The following is a 19972-nucleotide window of genomic DNA, read 5'->3' as shown; positions in this document are numbered from 1 at the left end:
TATTTGCTCATTTGTCAAATGAGCATTGAATTATTTGCTCATTTATAATTTAATTTGTATGTGTAAACAGGTACAACATGGTGTTTACTCCAATTACAGGGGTTGACCATCATAAGAGCTGCATTACTCTTGTTGTTGGTTTCATAGCAAAGGAAGATATTTGTCATTTGATTGGTTGTTCATATCATTTCTCAAGGCAATGGGTGGAAATGAACCTAATTGTCTGATCACGCATCAGGATCCAGCAACAAAAATTGCTGTTAGTAGTGTGTTTCAGAAGACTGAGCATCGGTTCTGTATGTGGCACATAATGAAGAAGTTACCAAATAAGGTGGAGAAAACAATCATGCAGGAAGAAACTGGTTTCCTAAAAAAATTATGTGCTTGTGTTTGGCATCTTGGAATTGAACCCACTGAATTTAAGAAAGAAGGAACAAGGTGATGGTTGAATACCACTTGGAACAACATGAGTGGTTAAGTTATATGTACAAGATAAGGGACAAGTGGATTTCGGCATATTTCAGAGATGTGTTCCTTGGAGGGATAATGCGCACAACATCAAGATCCGAAAGTGAAAACAGCTTTTTCTGCTCCTTTGTCAATCCTCATGTGTCACTTGTTGAGTTTTACTTGAGATATGAAGCTGCAATTGATGCCCAGAGACACACTCAAGGTCAGAATGATAATGATTCAAAGCAAAAATATCCTGAGTGCATATCACCACTAGGGATAGAAAAGCGTGCCTCGCATTTATATACTAACTCTGTCTTTTATGAATTTCAATATGAGGTTGAAATTGCATGTTTTTCTTGTAGTGTTGATGAATTGAAGAAAGTAAATGGATTGGAAATTGCAAAAGTAAGTGAAGGAAATCGGACTAGAACATTTGATGTTGTGTTTAATTTAACTTTCTATGACACCACTTGTTCTTGCAAGCTGTTTTACAGGAAAGGAATTCCATGTAGACATATGATTTGGGTTTGGAAAGAAAAAGGGTTTGAAACCATTCCTGAGCAGTATATGCTACACAGATGGACTATTATGGCACTAAAGAAACCAATTTTTGACTTAGGAGGAAATTTGTTGGAGCAATGTGCTAATATAATTGACAAGAAAAAATTGCTAAATGATTTATGATCAGAGATACACACTTGTGTAAGTTTGGCAGAAGGCAAAGATGAAGATATTAAAGACCTTGTGATAAATCTTCAAGGATTAAGAAAGGATTTGGAAGCTAAGAGGATTGCAATAAATAATGAAACAACAGCTGGAAGTGCGAAAAAGAAAGAACAAGACATTGAGCTATTGATTGGAGCTAGTGTGCCAACTGAAATAATTGTCAAACCTCCACAATTTCAAAGAATAAAGGGGCTGAAGTTCATGTATCAAATGAAGAGACTTCAAAAAAGAAAGGGACTGAGATTGATGTGTCAAATGTTGAAACAAGAGGTAGAAGTGCAAAAAGGCTGAAGGGAGAAAAAGAAAAGGTCGTAGAATAAAACCAGAAAAAAGAAGAGATTATGCAGAGGCTGTGGTGAATTGGTCATCATGATATTAGAAATTGTCCAAAAAAAGTGTAATGATACTTTTATATACATATAAGATAAAATATTTTTTAGCACATCCCCTCATTATTTATCGAACATATAAAAATTTTGTGTTTTTATTTTTTTTGAAATTTTGTTGATTTTATATTTCTTAATAGAATCAATTATTTGTCAAATGAGATTTCAATTATTAGTCAAATGGGAAATTAGTTAGTTGCTCATTTGTCAAATGAGCAAACATTTCTTTAATCATACATTAAATCAACAAGCATTTCTTTGCTCATTTGTGAAATGAGCAACCATTAGTTTGTTCATTTGTAAAATAAGTAAACATTTCTTTGACCATTTGGATAATGAGCAATCAATTTTTTGCTCATTTAGCAAATGAGCAAATAGTTAGTTGCTCATTTGTGAAATGAGCAAATACTTAGTTGCTAATTAAACAAATGAGCAAAAAACTTAGTTGTTCTGCTCATTTGACAAATGAGCAAACATTTCTTTAATCATTCATTAAATCAACAAGCATTTCTTTGCTCATTTGTGAAATGACTAATTAATTAGCTCATTTTACAAATGAGCAAATATTTATTTACTCATTTGTCAAATGAGCAAATAGTTCGTTGCCCATTTGTAAAATGAGCAAATAGTTCAAATAAACGCTAGGTATAAATGACAAAGTATTTAAAATAAAAACTAAAAAAAATCCAATTTCGATTTAAATTTAACCACCAAAAAAGTCACCATAATCAAAAGTCACCACAAAAGATCCAATTTCGATTCAAATATAACCACTATTTTTACATCATTCAAAGACTAACAAATATCTAATTTTGATTCAAACTAATTATCTAATTTTGATTCAAATCAACACTACTAAACTACTTACAGGTTGATAAAATCATTCTTTCTCTACTTCCCTAAACCTAGAAAGCTAAATTAACACCACCAAGTATCTAAATCAACACTACACCAAGTAAAATACTGAGGTTTCACTAACAAGTAGCTTTTTTAAGCCTTTTCTTCTTTTCTTCTTCAGCCTTAACGGAAACTTTCTTCTGCTTTTTCTTCTTATGAGGAATTTCTATAACGGACTGAATTGTGTTTATTTCACTTGAAATCATTGACAGGGTGTACTTCACACGAAGTTTTTATATGATTATCACCTGTAAGAAATAGAAAAGAAAAAATAAAGCAACAAGAAAATTTTAAAAAATATAAATGCAGGAAGGAGGGTGAAGCAGGAAGCAGAAGAATATAATATAATATATCCTGAATGACCATGACCATGCATAGAGCTATGTAACCAGAATTTTGAACTTTTGAAGCACTATTAGTGCTTATATTAAAAAGGATGAAGTGACCTAGGCAAAGTCCACAACTTAAAGTGCAATACAAAACGCAAGCACACTGGAAGATAAAGTGGAAATCTTGATATACAGAATAAAAGCCAATAGTAAAACAAATACAATAAACAAATGCACATGTTATACAGGTAAAAACTAGAATATGAAAACTAGCAAGGCGAGTTGCAAAGTAGAGGTGAAGGTGATTCCCTTACAAATGATAAGTACTAAGAAACCCATATATTGGCCATAGCCAGAATTCAATAAAAGAGGAAAATGTCATCATTTGAACAAAGAATAATTTGTTGATTTGAAATATGAGCAAAGAACAACTTGCTCATTTGAAAAATGAGCAAATAATTGCGTGCTCATTTGAAAAATGAGCAATTTATTGGCTGCTCATTTGACAAATGAGCAAGATTTATTTCTATAAGCAAATAAGACCAAAACATCTTATTATTAATGATACTATAATATGAAAGACTTACATTATTCTTGTTCAAACCTGAAGGCCACTTTGACAAACCCATGTATGTTTCCATTAGCCTCATCAAGGCAACTCCATAGTGCAAATATTTGATATCTGTAGACTTCCAAGGAGAATCAATCACAACATACACTACTAGAAATAGGCTGGATTCCGACGGACTTAATTTCCATCGAAAATTTCGATTTTTCCGACGAAATTTTAATCTGTTGGAAAATTTCGTCGAAAAACTTACGTTGCGACGGAAAATTCCCTCGGAAAGTGGATATTCCGAGGGAATAAATTCCGTCAGAACAATTAAAAAAACAGAACAAATGTTTTGAATTTTTCCGGAAAAAAAACAGAAACCAGAAGAACGAGGAAGAGAGAGAAAAGGAGAAAGAGAAAGAGGAATAGAGAAAAAAGAGGAGGAGAGAGAAAGGGAGAAAGAGAAAGAGGAAGAGGAAGAGAGAGAGAGAGAAAGGGAGAAAGAGGAAGCGAGAAACAGAAGGAAAAAGAGAAAGAGGAAGAGGAAGAGAGAGAAAGGGAGAAAGAGAAGGAGGAAGACGAAGACGCCGGCGACCACCGCAGCTGCGCCACTACTACGCCGCCGTTCTGCATTTGTAAGTGTAGTTTAATTTTAATTTTTTTTAATTACATTTTTTGGGAAACCCTAAGCTAACTATCACCCCTGTTTTCAATAGCCACCTCCGGCCTTCCACCACAACCACCGGCCGGTGACCGCCGCCCCTTGTGACTCCAAGGCCTCCCGCCGTTCTGCATTTGAAAGACTCGCGCCCCTTTTTTTCCAATAAAAACTGACAACATAAACCCTAATTAAGTTTTAATTTTAATTATTTGTAGGATTTGTAGAGTTACTTGGTTTGATTGTCAAAAAAAGTGCAGATCTACAGGTTAGAGACTATATAAACCCTAAAATTCTTAGTTTAGTTTATATTCTTAGGTTAGTGACTAATTGTATTTAGATATATGTTAGTTCATTATTGTTTTTAGTGTAGTGTATACAATCTGTTGTCTTTACATTTTAATATGTTGAAATATTTGAAATTAATGTGTTGTATTATGATTTGTTAGTTTAGTTTTACTTAAGTTTAGTTGTTAATTGTTGTATTATAATATGTTAGTTTAGTTTGGTTTAGTTTAATATAATAATGTATGTTAGTTTAGTTTAGTTTAGTTTAGTTTAATATAGTGTATGTTAGTTTATTTAGTTTAATATTTTTGTAAGATATAATGTTTAATATAATAATTGAATAATTTTGCTCATTTATTTGTTTAGTTTAGTTTAATTATGATATATATTTGTTTAGTATAATGCATGTGTCCTTTACTTTATATATTTTGTAAATAAATCATTTGCATAATCATTTGCCTAGATACCCGTTCAAGGCATACACATTAGGAGTATGTCTTGAATAGTCCTCGGTATATGTATGCCTTGTTATTGATTCTAGGGAAAATCGTGCCTTCTCATTTCTCTACAATGTTCTCTGGGTACATATGTAGGTGTGTTTAATTGCCTACATCGTGTACTTGGATAACAGTAGGGAAATGCTGGCGGATTTTCCATAGAATTGAAAATCTGGCTTACATTCGCTAGTGGGATTAAATGTACAAGGATGGGTTAGGTTGGAGTGATAAGGACCCTTTGAAAGCATTTCAAATCTCATTTGCATTTCCATAACACTTTGATGGATAATGACTAGGAAATACGCTTTGTGACTAATGTGATTATACATATGCGTGAGTTGTGTAGAAGTTATATTCATGAAACGAACAGAACTTGGCTGCACTGGATGTATGAAAGGAAGGTTGGGCAAAGTATTAATCCAGATTTCATGAAAGGGGTTGATGAATTCATTCAATACGTCAAAGATAATCCCGAGAGTAGTAACCCGAAGGAAGTTAGGTGTCCATGTGCTAAATGTAAGAACAAACGGCTTTGGGATCCAAAAACGGTTAAACTTCATCTGTTTTGCACGGGTTTTATACCTAATTACTATGAGTGGATGTGTCACAGGGAAGGGTTTCCGATAGTTCCTGAACGGGGGTCCAATGAATATCGTGAAATGGTTTTCGATGCTTTTGGTCATAGTCAGGATTAAGGGCACGCCGAGCAGGCTAGTGTTCCATCAGAGGAGGAGCCTAATGCACAAGCTAAGCATTTTCTGGAGTTGTTGAAGGCTTCTAAAAGGCCATTATACGAAGGGAGTTCGTTGTCTGTGTTAGAGATGGCCGCTAGAATCACTAGTCTAAAGTGCGAGCATAATCTGCCCCACAGATGTGTTAATGGGTTTGTTTCTTTGCTCAGTGAAGCAATTCCTAATAACAACCATATGGCCGACACATTCTATGAGGTGAAGAAGATTGTGAAGGGCTTGGAACTGCCTCATGAAAGGATTCACGCTTGCCCGAAAGGATGTATGCTGTTTTGGAAGGATGACGCTCAGCTGTCTACATGTAGGGCGTGTGGCAGCGACCGATACAAGGAGACTTCCAAGGGTAGCCTAGTGCCTTTGAACATTTTGATTTATATCCTGATCACACCTAGGTTGCAAAGGCTCTTTACAACTAAGAACATTTCGGAGGAAATGACATGGCATTCGAAAAATCCTCGAGTTTAAGGCACAATGGCACACCCTAGTGATAGTGAAGCTTGGAAACACCTCGATAGTTGCTTTCCAGAGTTTGCCTCCGAGCCTGATAATGTCCGGCTTGGCTTGTGTACAGATGGTTTTGCTCCTCATGGCAAGTTTGGTGGACAATATTCTTGTTGGCCTGTCATTTTGACCCCTTACAACCTGCCTCCCTCAATGTGTATGAAAATACAATTTATGTTCCTTTCGTTCCTACCTATAATAGACATGTTATAACAAAGAAATGGTTCATTTGGTAAGAAATGTAGAAAATAGGCAAAGAATAGGTCATATAGGCCTTAGTTGGTTGAATTTTGGTCCAAATTGTTCCAAAAACTTAGGGATTTGGTTTTTTTTTGTGATTTCAAGGCATGTACATCTAAAACTACCTATAATAGACATTTTATGACAAATAAATGGTTCATTTTGTAAGAAATGTAGAAAATAGACAAAGAATAGGTCATATAGGCCTCAATTGGTTGAATTTGGGTCCAATTCGTTCGCAAAACTTAGGGAGTTGGTTTTTTTTTTTGTTATTTCAAGGCATTTAAATCTGAAACTACCTATAATATTCATTTTATGAGAAAGAAATGGTTCATTTGGTAAGAAATGTAGAAAATAGGCAAAGAATAGGTCGTATAGGCCTTAGTTGGTTGAATTTTGGTCCAAATCGTTCCAAAACTTAGGGAGTTGGTTTTTTTTTTGTGATTTCAAGGAATGTACATCTAAAACCACCAATAATAGACATGTTATGACAAAGAAATGGTTCATTTGGTAAGAAATGTAGAAAATAGGCAAAGAATAGGTCATATAGGCCTTAGTTGGTTCTTTTTGGGTCCAATTCGTTCCCAAAACTAATGGAGTTGGTTTTTTTTTTGTGATTTCAAGGCTTTTACACCTAAAATTACCTATAATCCATGTTATGAGAAAGAAATGGTTCATTTGGTAAGAAATTTAGATAATGGGCGAAGAATAGGTCGTATAGGCCTCAATTGGTTGTATTTTGTTCAGAAAGCTGATTTTAACTTACATCTGTGTGCACCTTTTCATATGTGTATCTTGTAGGAGGCCTACCAGAATAAAATTGAAGAAGAAAGCACCCAAAGGATTCGGAAGAGTCCAAATGAGTTGTACTGGGAAACTATAGGTGGTCGCAACAACAAGTGTCGTTTGAAGCGACTTGGCCAAGGTGCAGAGCTGTATTATGGCAACAGGAAGGGTTCCAAGTCTTCCCAGCAGTACAAACCTTCCTTTCCTTCCCAGATGCAGGATCAGATGGACCAGAGGGTGGAGCAGAGGTTAGAGGAGAGGGTACAAGCTATGCGGAGTGAAATGGAAGTCGAGATGGAGACTCGATTGGCCGAAATAGAAAGGAGAAACCAAGAGAGGTATGAAGAGATGATGCGTCAATTCTCTATCAATGACCCATGTTCTAACATTCCACATCAGCGTCGAGACCCCACGAACAACCCGGGTAACGGCGGTGCAGGGCAAGGTACTCCGGCTGTAACTTAGAATTTGTATATATAGTATGTACATGTATTTAGATTAAGATTATGTTGTATATAGTTGCGCACAATGTATACGTTATTATAAATAAATATATAAAATATTTTCGTAATTAAATCATAAATTCAAATTTATCTTAAATTAGGTGTATGATATATAGGTGACGAAATCCAAATTAAATCGTTTAATTTGTTAAATGAACAGCGCTAATTCCGACGGAAAAATCCATCGTAAACACTTATTTTCCGACGGAATTTTTCCTCAAAATCTTCACCTATTCCTACGGAATTGTTCGTCGTAATGTCCCCCACTTTCGACGGAAATATTCGTCGGAATGTCAACCCTTTCGACGGAATTTTTCGTCGGAATATCCCCCTTTCCGACGGAAAATTCCGTTGGCAACGAACAGTTTACGACAGAATTTTTCGTCGGAAAGGGGGATATTCCGACGATAAATTCCGTCGAAACGGAGGCTTTTACGACGAAAAATATTTCGTCGGAAAATTGCGACGGACTTCCGTTTAAAGTCAAATTCGTCTCCGACAAAACCCATTCCGTCGGAATTTCCGTCGTAATTCAGGCTTTCGACGGAATTTTCCTCGGAAAATGTCCGGAAACCTACGAAGGGTTTTGCGACAGACCTATTCCGACGGAATTCCGTCGGAAGCCCATTTTCCGACGGAATTCCGTCGGAAGCCCATTTTCCGACGGATTTTTCTACGTTTTCGACGGAATTTAGCTGTTTTCTTGTTGTGATACTCCATGCGCTTGATATCGCTTGACAACACAGAGCTCTGTACATTTCCTCCATATTACATAAAATTGCAAGCACTTCTATGAAAATAAACACATCAAATGAGCAAACATAATAGGTATTTTTAAAATCTAATCATTTTACCGAATTAAGCAAACATAATGTTAATAGACATTAACTTTTAAGTCATACCAAATGTTTAAAAGTTGTGTGTGATCTCCAGAATCTTCACTATAATCAATAACCTCGATATTACCATACTGTGAGGTAGTGTTGAAACATACTAGATAAAATGATCTCCTTCGTAAACTGGGAAGAAGAAAAGTTGAATGTCCTTCTTTGGGACAACAGTTTGGTCGTATAACTTCTCAACAACCTCACGAAAACATAGTATTCCGATGACTAATAGAATCAATCTCATAATGAACAAGACACTGCTACATGTTTAAGAAAAAAAATAAAATTAAATACAACAGTAATACTGTAGAATAATTCAATAAAACAAAATAAATGAAAGAATATGAACTTACAGTAGCACAAAGCTTAAAAAAGAAACGAGCAGGAGAATTTGAGTCTCTAAATTGCTCGTTATAATTCAAAATACTACACCAAGCATTAATGATTTCTGAATCAATTTTATTTTGAGTATAAAGCTTTTCAAGTTGAAATCTCATGGTTTCAACATCATCCTCTCCATTAAATTTGGATAAAAATACTTGTTCACTGCATAAAAGAATTAAGAATGGGAGTTAGTGTACAAGATAACAAATTCTATAATAAAAAAAAATACTTACAAAGGATTTTTATCATCATCAAACATAGCTTCCAAGACACCTTTCTAAACTTCTGATAATGTAGAGTAAATGTTGATAATCCGTGACTTGAAAGGTGATCTAAGCAGCATTGATGGTTGAACTTTGCACTTCTTTAGAGCAGGAACATCAGCAACTGCTACAGCAGAAGGACCAACATCTCCACTCACAAGAGCAACTGAAGGTCGGACAGTGGTTGGGGAGTTCTCCAGATCATCACTATTTTGAGAATCAAATCCTAAACTGAAAGTAGGAGTTCCAAATCCTTTTATAACTGAAGATCTCAAACTAGATGGAATACTTTAACCTCCTTCGGCTTTTTCAGTTTCAACTACAATAGCAGGACCTTCATTTTCAGGAAAACTAGTTGCTATCTGAACACTTTCAGCAACAATCTTTGTAACATTAATGGCTTCTGTTACGATTGGAAAATCAACCTTAGCAAAGACTGAGGATTCAACATTCTTCTCATTAGCTGAAATCTTGGAAAATCTATCCCAAGCTTCAATGACAGCCAGATCTTGCCAATACTCATCGTCTTGGCTAAAAGAAAGTCTATGATTTTCCGGCATAGCTTGGGAACTCAATCTTTGCTTGTCAAAAATACCCATGGCATCTTCCTTCAGCTTTTGTATTTTCTCATTGTGAGGAAAATACTTGACAGCTTGTTCATGCTTTTCATCAAAGTCCATGTATGCTAATACCAGATTAGTCAAAGCTGCTGCAAGATCCATAAGGCATTTCTAGAAAGAAAAAAAGCCAAAAAATAAATAAAAAGAAAACATAAATAACATAAATATAAATCAAAAGACTAAATAAGAAATAAGAAAAGTGAATATCAAATAATCAAAGTCATATAAAATGAGCAAATTAAATTTAATTACATAAATCAATAGTAAAGTTTATGCTCATTTAACAAATGAGCAAAAAATTAATTACTCATTTGACAAATGATCATTGAATAGAAAAGTTATTGCTTATTTCCTTGATTTCAAAATCTGATTTCAGTTCTGATTTCAAATTCTGATATAAAAAAACTGATTTCAAAATTGATTTAACTACCTTATTTGGGTCTTGTTCATTTTGTTCATTTTGTGGACCAACTGGAATCGATATTTCCTAAAAACAAAACACAAAACAAAAAAAAGAAAAAGAAAGTAAGAACATGTTGATACCAAATACCTCAAACAAATATAGATAAATGCATTATTTGCTCATTTGTGGAATGAGCAACAAATTATTTGCTCATTTAACAAATAAGCAATATTTGTACCTATTCTATTCTACAAGCAAAGGCAAGATTTGTACCAATTCTATTCTAAAATCAATTCCAAAGGCAGAGAAAAGCTAAGTAGATGTCCTAAATAATTAATATTAATTATTTGAAAGTGACATACTAGTTTTGGTTGTTTGTTGCAAGAAGGACCAACAACCTTCAGATTTTTATCAACAAGTCCAAGCTTCCCCTTATAAATTTCCAATTTCTCACGACTAGAAAACATATTGGTTGTCCAACCTTTGAGAATTGGAGTTTCTCGTTTGGCTCTAACATCCTCAATAAGAAACTGATCAACATATACAAGCTACAAACAAGTAAGATAAGAAAAATTAGTACATCAAAATTAAACAAATAAATAACAATTAATACATAAAAAATAAAAAAAACAACTTAGAAAATACCAGCCCCACCCCCTACCGCCACCTGCCTACACAAACATGTCCCCCCTCCCCCTGTCCTTGGTCACATTTCAATTCAGTAGCTGATATCAATTCTTATTTCAAATTTTGATTTCGGAAACTGATTTCTAAATCTGATTTCTAAATCTAATTTCAAAATATGATTTCAAATTCTATTATAGGTTGTATGTGCGTGTGTGTATGTGTATGTGTGTGTGTGTGTGTGTGTGTTCTTGTTTAAGAGAGGAAGGGGGGGTGCAGAATTGCAGGGGATCCTGCTCTTTTTCAAACAATATCTTAGAATGATTATTTCATAAACTCTGTCAGATGACAAATTAAAGAAGAGATAAAAAATACCATAAGATGTAACACATAAAAAATAAAGAAAAGGTAGAAAATTCCATAAGAAATAAGAGATAAAAAAATACCATAAGATGCAACACATAAAAAATAAAGAAAAGGTAGAAAATACCATAAGAAATAATAAAGATCCTGGAAAGTATTGAGTAGGAAGCTCATCCCATTTCATCTTCGCCTTCACAAGAGAATCAAGGATAAACTTCGACCAATTTAAATCCTTGATTTTATCAACATTAGTCAAATATCTGAGAATGTTATGATTAACATTCTTGTTTTGTCCTCCTGACATAAAATAACAAAATTAAATTAAAATGATCAAACAAGAACTAAAATGAGCAAAATGAAAGTAAAATGAGCAAAATGAAATTAAAATGATCAAAATGAAAGTAAAATGAGCAATATGAAAATGAAAAGACTACCTATCATTAAAGTGGAAACACAAAGAACTACAAAATTGCGTTTGAACATTGGCCCAGCTGATTTATGGTCCTTCAAATACATTGAAAGCTCCCCAATGTTGACAGATAATGAGTTCTTTTTGAACTGTTTTTTCCATTAGGTAATGACTTTTGTCATCCTTTGAAAAAACATTTGCATCCATCTCTATGCCTCCAACTGGCAGCCCTAGGACCTCATGTACATGTTGGTCAGTAATTTTGAAAGGCTCGAAATCAGGAATATTCAAGGAACAACTCTGAGCATCAAAGTGCTTGACCAACCAAAAACCCAACTGCAAAGGCAGTTGGGACACCTTCAAAAACTCCAAGGACCCAAATCCTATAGCTCTAATAGCAATCAACTGATCTTCCGAAAGCTTCTTAACAACATTAACGACAGATGAAGGCGACATCCTATTATGGAACGTCCCATAAACAACAGACTTCGATCCTTGCACTTCATCAACAGCATCCCCTAGATTCAATCCTCCATCTTCACCATCAGGATCCTCGAACTTCACATACTGTTTTTCTTTCACTCCTTTTTCAACCTCTTTTACTTTACCCTTAGTAGCGACTGATTTTATTAATCTCTTCTGATTGTTTTCTGATTTTATAGATGCACTGAGCTTCTCAGACTCTACAACCACTACAGCCCCTGATGAACCAACATCGGCAGCACACTCCTTTTAATTAGAGTTCCTGCTCATACAAAATCATAAAAAAAAAAAAAAAGTAAAATATCATATAGATTTTTTTTTGGAGGTGTAGTGAAGAGGATACTTTATGGGAGGGTCTAGAGTATGTTATGATAGAGAAGCATAGGCTAATAAATTATCTAATGAACAATTGTCAAATGAGCAATCAATATTTTGCTTATTTAGCAAATGAGCAAATAGTTAGTTGCTCATTTGTTAAATGAGCAAATACTTAGTTGCTAATTTAACAACTGAGCAAAAACTTAGATGCTCATTGTTAGTTGCTCATTTGTCAAAAGAGCAAACATTTCTTTAATCATTCATTAAATCAGCAAGCATTTCTTTGCTCATTTGTGAAATAAGCAAATAATTAGTTACTCATTTGTAAAATAAGCAAACATTTCTTTGATCATTTGGGAAATGAGCACTCAGTTTTTTGCTCATTTAGCAAATGAGCAAATAGTTAGTTGCTCATTTGTCAAATAAGCAAATACTTAGTGCTAATTTAACAAATGATTGTAACTCCAAACAGAACATATATTTCATCAGATATGCTATACAAAATCAAAAACCTGATATTTCATATATGAGCAACAAAACATAAAATGAGCAAGTTTTATCCAAACAATAATTATTATACTGACCAAGAAAACATAAAATGAGCAAATAAGAAAACACGTACATTTTCCTTTCCAAAGGTACATCCGTAGAATCTTTAGCATCGATAGAATCAATAACATTAGTAGAATCAATAGCAACCGAAGAATCCATAGCACTGAACAGTTCTGCAATTAAAAAAAAAGGTAAAAAAAACCCGAAGAAAATGTAAGCTAACTAAAACAAAGGAAAAATCAAACTAAAATCAAGTTAGTAAAAAAAAAACCACTCGCAGTCTTGCACAAAACCAGAAACCTCAAGCAAGGGTTGTTATATGGTTTCCCCTGCATGAAAGGCTACTAACCTACAACACTAAATAGGGGTTACAACAAGTCAACAAGAATAAACTTGGACTTGTGTCAAGCACTATCCACACATCACCTGAGTGGCTGAGTGTTTTATTTCAAAGTTTTTCTTATAGTTTGAGTGAACACAAGATTTAGGAATACTGAGTTCAAGAAGTGGCAAAAATAGGAGAGAGAAATTACAATAACCAATACTATTCATACAATAGTCACAAGACTCACCCGCAATCTATTTGGCACGTTGCATCCTATGCATAAAAAGTGTGTCGCAATATTGTTTTCCTTAGCAAAGACAATTCATTACAAGAATTAACCTAAAAGAATGACAAAGCCTACCAAATTCCTGAACTTTATGCCTCCAAGTTTATTTAACATATATGAACATAATAGAAACACGACCCTATGTTCAGAAAGTCTTACAAATATAGAGGTTACAAATGAGCTTGCAAGGACACTTGGCTACCTTAGTATGTCAAGAATTTTCAGATTTCGTGGTTAGAGAACAATAAAATTTAGGTCGAGTTGTTGAAACAATTATGCCATCTTCACAGAATACGTGTATGACAACGAAATCGAACACCAAAATATTCAGAAAATTGATGAAGAAATTGAAAAAATCGAAAACAAACTGATAAAATTAAGCTGAAATAGTCGACACAAACTGATACAATTAAGCAAAAAAATTAATCACAATTGAAGAAATTAAGCCGAAAAATCAAACAAAAATCAAGGTAAAAACTCAAATAAAAAATAATTACTCAAATCAAACTAAAATCAACTTAATAATTATTCAAATAAACCTAAAATCAACATAATAGCACAACTTATCAGTGATTTCTAGGTTTCCAAACAAACAAAAAAAAACTGGAAAATAACGAAAATTAGGCAAAATAAAACTAAAAATCAACTTGATAACTACTAAAAAAAACTAAAATCAACAAAAAAAAAACAAAGTAAAACATAATCGACACAAATAATAAACAATGTGAGCTGAAATCAGCGAAAATCAAACGAAAATCAACGATAAATGTAATTGAATGTGACCTAAAATTAATTGAAAAACACGAAAAATATAAACAATAAACTCACTTTGACGAAGAATTGATGAAAATTGAAGTAGTGATGAAAAATCAGAGAGAAAGAGAGTTGAAAACAGAGAACTTGAACGAGGAGAGAGAAAATAGCGCGTGAAAGAGGAAGGAGGAGAAAGAAAAAACGTTAGAATTTGTTTTCAAATGAAATTGTTTTGTTTGACCGGGATTAATTGTGACCGTTAGATGTAATTGATCCAACGGTTATAATGAATCCTCACATATAATAGGGTTCTCACATAAGGGATGTGGTCTCATATGATCCCATTTATTTATATATATATATATATATAAAGTTTTTGGGTATTTCTTAAAGGTCACATGGAAGACAAGCAAATCAATGCTGAAACTGTGAGGTCAATGGTAAGAATAATTCGGATAAAAGTCCTCTCATCACAAACAAAATCCTATAAAAGGTCACTTATTTTGACATTATTTTTAAATGATCCTTTAAGGTCCTTTATGACAAATATTGTCTTACATGTCTAAAAATTGGAGGCAAGCTTGTTATGGAAAAGACATACGTACATTCTAATTGCAAGAACCGAAGAATAGGCAATTCTCAGTTACAGAATTTTCAGGAGCTTGGAAATTTTGACCCTGAAACGAGTTAGAAGCAAAAGTTGCTTCCACCAGTTTAATACTTTAATTACAATCATATTAAAGGTTTCTCTTAAAAACTTAGCAAAGGAGAACTACATAGTTCTTTTAAAGGGGAGAAGAAAAAAAGAGGAAAAAAAAAAAAAGAAAAAATCTCATAAGAAGAAAAAGAAACAGTAAAAAACTGTATCTACAATTATTGATTAAAGATGTAAGCAATAGCTTCGTATAAGAATTGATTACAAATAACAGATGAATTGAATTTCCTTCACACCTTCACCAAGTAAAAAGGTATAAATACAAAATACAACAACAAGAGAATGGCTTTTCATTCTCATGCGTAGAGCTCGCAATTTCTAGATCTCGAAAGAAACCATGTAATTGACAAACAAGAAAGAAAGGAGCAAATTGAGGGTAAAAAAGAAACAACACAATTTAATTCTGTTGTTGCTGCAGCTTTTTTAGCAATTCCAATAATGAAGTGGCTTTCCTCTTTGCTCTCTCTGTGCCACTCTTAGTAATTTCTGTTAAAGGTATGGCGGCACCTAGCCTACTCAAAGACGTGAGATTCTCCATATCTCTCTTACACAACGCAAGCAGAATAGCTGCAGCATTCTCCTTGTTCCTTGGGAGACCTGTTCTTAAAAGATCAATCAAAACGGGTATTGTGCAGGCCCTAACAATGACGAGCTTAGCCTCTTGGTGACCAGCAAGAACGGAAAGTATTGTCAAAGCCTCATCTACCATGGCACCATCAGATTCTGTAAGCATCTTCATCAATGCTGCAATTATCCCAGCTCTCACAGCTCTGCCTTTATTACCCTGATATATGCACAAATTAAAAAGTGCTGTAGCAGCATCTTTCTTTCCTCTGGGACTTCCGTTTTGGAGCAAATTTACCAATGCTGGTATCGCTCCAGAAGCACCAATTATTATTTTGTTTTCATCTGCAAGCGACAAGCTAAAAAGGGTCGCCGCTGCATTTTCCCTCGCTTCCATGCTCCCATTGCGGAGGACTTGTACGATGGACGGGATTGCCCCCGCTAGCATTATTAGTTCCTTGTTATTTTCATAAATAGAAAGGTTGAGAATGGATGTAACTGCATTCTCTTGGGTTAGTGCATCATCATTTGTTAATAGGTTTACCAGGACAGGGATAGCTCCTGCTTCTGCTATCAGTATCCTGTTATCTGTACTTCTTTTAGAAAGGGACCGGATTTCTGCCACTGCGCCTCTACGTTCATCTACCAATCTGCTAGAAAGCTTACGCACAAGGACCTGAATCGCTGCAATATCTCCACTTACATCACGGAATGACCCATCGCTCTTCTTAATTTTACCAGTCATTAAGGCAGTTGGCTGCTCAATATTGTTCTTAGAACACCATTGATAAATCAAACTTCTTAAGACATAATTTGGTGTTAGAGTGTTGTGTACGAGTTTTTGTTGAGTTTTTGGACAAGTCATGTTGCCAGAATCAATCCATCTTTGTATGTAAGATCGCTCATAGGTCTGCAAGTAATACTTATTATCAATACGCCAGTAAGATATACCAGATCTCCAACAGAAGCTAAAATGAAGAAGACGAGTAAAAATAAACCACGGAGCAACATCAGGTATCTATATTAGAAGATCTAAAGACAGGGTGATTTGGATGGATATAATTTTACAAACAAAAATAAATAAATAAAATAAAAGGGCCCTTTCAAGATTATTGAGTATAAATGAGGGCTATCACGCTATGTTACCCAAACTCATCAATAAGTATCAGATGTGGGTATATGAGCTTTCACTTCAGATTGGCCAAAACCTAGTGGTCCTAGACCATATGTCCAAAGGTAAGATGAAACCATCTTATCAGAACTTTGTTGATTTTAGTCCAAATTAAGTGGCCAAATGTAATACCCATGCCGAGTATCCAGAACAGATTCTTGAGATAAAATGAGGGGAAAATGAAAACCATCAAAGGCTTCATTAGAATCCCTCGGAGAGGAGAGAAGGGAAGGGATTCTGAAAAGCTTTACCCTCTTACCACAAAAGGTTTTAATACAAGGCATAAGAAAAACATTGGCATGCAATTCATTGTACTATTCCCTCTTAGAAGAACCAAACTTGAGAAACCCATGCCAATTTTGATACTCAAAAGTCTTATAATATAATCTAACCCTTATGCAGGGTGATAGCAGGGTGACTTTTCACAAGTAAATACAAAATTATTTTATGAATCCACCCTTTAACAACGCTTTAAGTTTTAGGTAATCGAGGGGTAAGCAAACTCAACCACCACTCCAATAAAGGACCACTTAATCAAGCACCCAATTCATTTCCACCACCTCTCACTATGAAATGGATGGCTGCTACCATTGTTTCAGTGTCATGCAACTCATGTCTTGATTACCAATATATTCCTGTCACCACCACCTTGACTCCTAAACTCCAACAGCAATTATTTATATTTGCACCGACCAATATCATTAGTAAGTATGACGAGGGATTGATGGATCCTTCCTACACATTAACTGTTATATGCCATGCTTGCAGCACTGACCAAGCTTAATATTAAAAGAAGAGTAGTAATGTAGAAAAGAAATCCACCATCTAGAAGAAAGTGCAATCACAAATTAACAAATAGCTTTACATTTCTGTTATGGACAAAGATACGTGATTCTCTTGGAGATCACATTTGGCCACTAAGGTTTATAAAATCTCAAGAAAGGTCATCTAATTAGACTGCTGAACAGCAAAATCTGAAAGTAACTCTCAAATAAACATTCTAATGAAAGGTATTGTGAATACGACAGACATGTGTGGTTGTGGAAGCTGGGTGACACTTATTGTGATGAAGATATTAACTATTCAATTAAGGTTAATGAGTGGTAGTTAAAACAGAAAAGAAGAAAAGGTGACGGAGTACAGAAAAAATTTATAACAGTGAATTAACGGAAAGTGATGAGAGGCTTTGAGAATACTAATAATGAGTAAGTTGATGGAAAGTATGACAATTTTTAAAGGACGTTCCATACATATTCATTCTTTTACTAACAGGCATTAATTCAAGCAGGTTTGTTTTTTATTGGTCTTCCTTTAATCATAGATCTTGGCTCAATTGAACCTGCAACAAGTCTAGTAAGATTTCACAGCATTGATAAAATACCTGTCCTGTAGCCACAATAACAGGATCTCTCATTATTTCAAGAGAAATCGGACAGAGGAAATCTTCAGGAATCGATACAGACTCCGGTTTACTGCTTTCATCTTGATTTTCGACAGAATATTCATCTCCTTCTTCAGCAGTATTAGATGCACAAACAGATGCTGACGTAGAGGAAACTTCCACCCTTAGTGAGACTTCATGGGAATCACTCGTTGAAGAATTCCCTGGTCTACCATTCTTGACCTTCCGTTTAAATTCCTGATCAATATTACCTATACTACCCAAATGCAAACAATCAAACCCTTTATTGCCTGATTGCAGCATTTCCAATTCATTTAGCAGAGGCTGAGATGCAGCGCGACTGATTTTGCTACAACTGAGTGGACCGCCATATCTTTCAGTAGCTCGTTTCAGCTGCGTTCTAACCAACTCAACCTACAAAACCATACGACATCAAACCCCACGATAAATTCAATTCATGCGTTACACATAAACACACGACACATCAAACTCGGTTTTATACCTGCTCCTGAACCTCCTCCGAAACACCAAACTGTTCATACGGAATGTTTGCTAACGCCTTCTCCAGTTTCCACGTTACGCACTGAAACTGAAACGCAATTCTCTTGGTGGCACCATCCTTCATTAAACAAAAACAATATTCACAATTTACTCATTTTAACAGCAAAAAATTACGATTAAATCCCAAATTTCCCGATTAATAATACATAAATCGAGTAAAGCTAATACTTCAATCGAACAAAGCTAATACTTTCATCAACCATATAAAAATTAAATACTTAATTAAACACTGCTAATCTATATAACACAAAATTTTCATTTCCCATTTAACTATTACTCCGGTAAAAAATATTGGCATCCAAATTATCGTATTGCTTAATTTAGCAAAAAACAGGCAGAATCATAGGAAAGATTTTAGCAATACATGATAAACTTTCTAGAAAAAAATAATTTAACAGCTCAAAAAATCCAAAAAAAGCATGTAATAATAAACCAATTAACAATATAAACAGAAAACTAAAATTAAAATTGAATACCCAATTCGAAAAAAAATAAATTAAGATGATCAGATCTAAACTTACTTCATTGGGATCGAAGCTGGAAGCAGCCAAAAGAAGTCTTCTAGAATCTTGAAGAGAGAGAAACAAATCGAAAAAAGAGGAAGATGAAGAAGAAGCAGCAGCAACAGATTCCGAAGAATGAGGTGTATAATCACGGATCTCTTCAACCAAATGAGATAACAAAGAAATTCTACGGCCTAAATCAGTGCAATCTTTCTTAAACAAATCGGTGAATCCGCCATTACTGGAGATTCTGACAACGTCGGAAATTACAAGGTCGAGATTCTCGGCGAGCTCACCGTCCATGGGAGGAGGAGGGGAGGTGGGGTCCGCCATTAGAGGAGAGAAGGAAAGAAGGAAGAGAGGTGAGGAGAGAGAAAATGAGAGGTGGAGAGGAAGAAGAAGGAGGAGAAGATGCACATGGTGTGGTGGGGTCGGGGGTTTAGTGGGGGGGGGGGGGAAGAGAAGAAGGGAGAATGAGGAGGAAGATGTGATGTTATGAAGAAAAAAAGGGTGGCCGAGATTCTCGGGGGTGTAATGGAAATTTGGAGTATGGAGATGTGGAGGAAGTAATTAGTATCGCTGTTCGGAATTAATAGTCACGTTGAGGTATAAAAGTGATACGAGTAAAATTATGATCTTTATTTCGACTCTATAACTTGTATGTTTTAAGTTTTAACCTTAATCAACCTCACCATTAATTAGTGGTGTTGTTTGGAATTAGTAGTCACATTGTTATTTTTGTAGATTGATTAAATCTGTAGGGATGTGCTTAGGTAAAAGTGATAATGTACATGTAAGATCTTTATTTTGACTATGTAAT

At 34.7% G+C, this 19972-nt stretch overlaps 1 protein-coding gene across 1 annotated transcript; it reads right to left on the bottom strand.

Annotated features, from left to right (window-relative positions):
• Positions 1-15073: 15073 nt before the first annotated feature.
• Positions 15074-19725, bottom strand: LOC110694442 (U-box domain-containing protein 11-like). The gene is made up of 4 exons (XM_021871611.1): positions 19171-19725; positions 18591-18707; positions 18068-18502; positions 15074-16425 (listed from the first exon to the last, which is right to left on the bottom strand). Exons 1-4 carry the CDS (start codon positions 19483-19485, stop codon positions 15349-15351), a joined length of 1944 nt encoding a protein of 647 aa, XP_021727303.1. The 5' UTR covers positions 19486-19725; the 3' UTR covers positions 15074-15348.
• Positions 19726-19972: the final 247 nt, after the last annotated feature.

Source organism: Chenopodium quinoa, unplaced genomic scaffold (assembly GCF_001683475.1).
Source record: "Chenopodium quinoa cultivar QQ74 unplaced genomic scaffold, ASM168347v1, whole genome shotgun sequence".
Lineage (NCBI taxonomy): Eukaryota > Viridiplantae > Streptophyta > Magnoliopsida > Caryophyllales > Amaranthaceae > Chenopodium > Chenopodium quinoa.
This window is presented reverse-complemented; position numbering and strand designations above follow the sequence as displayed.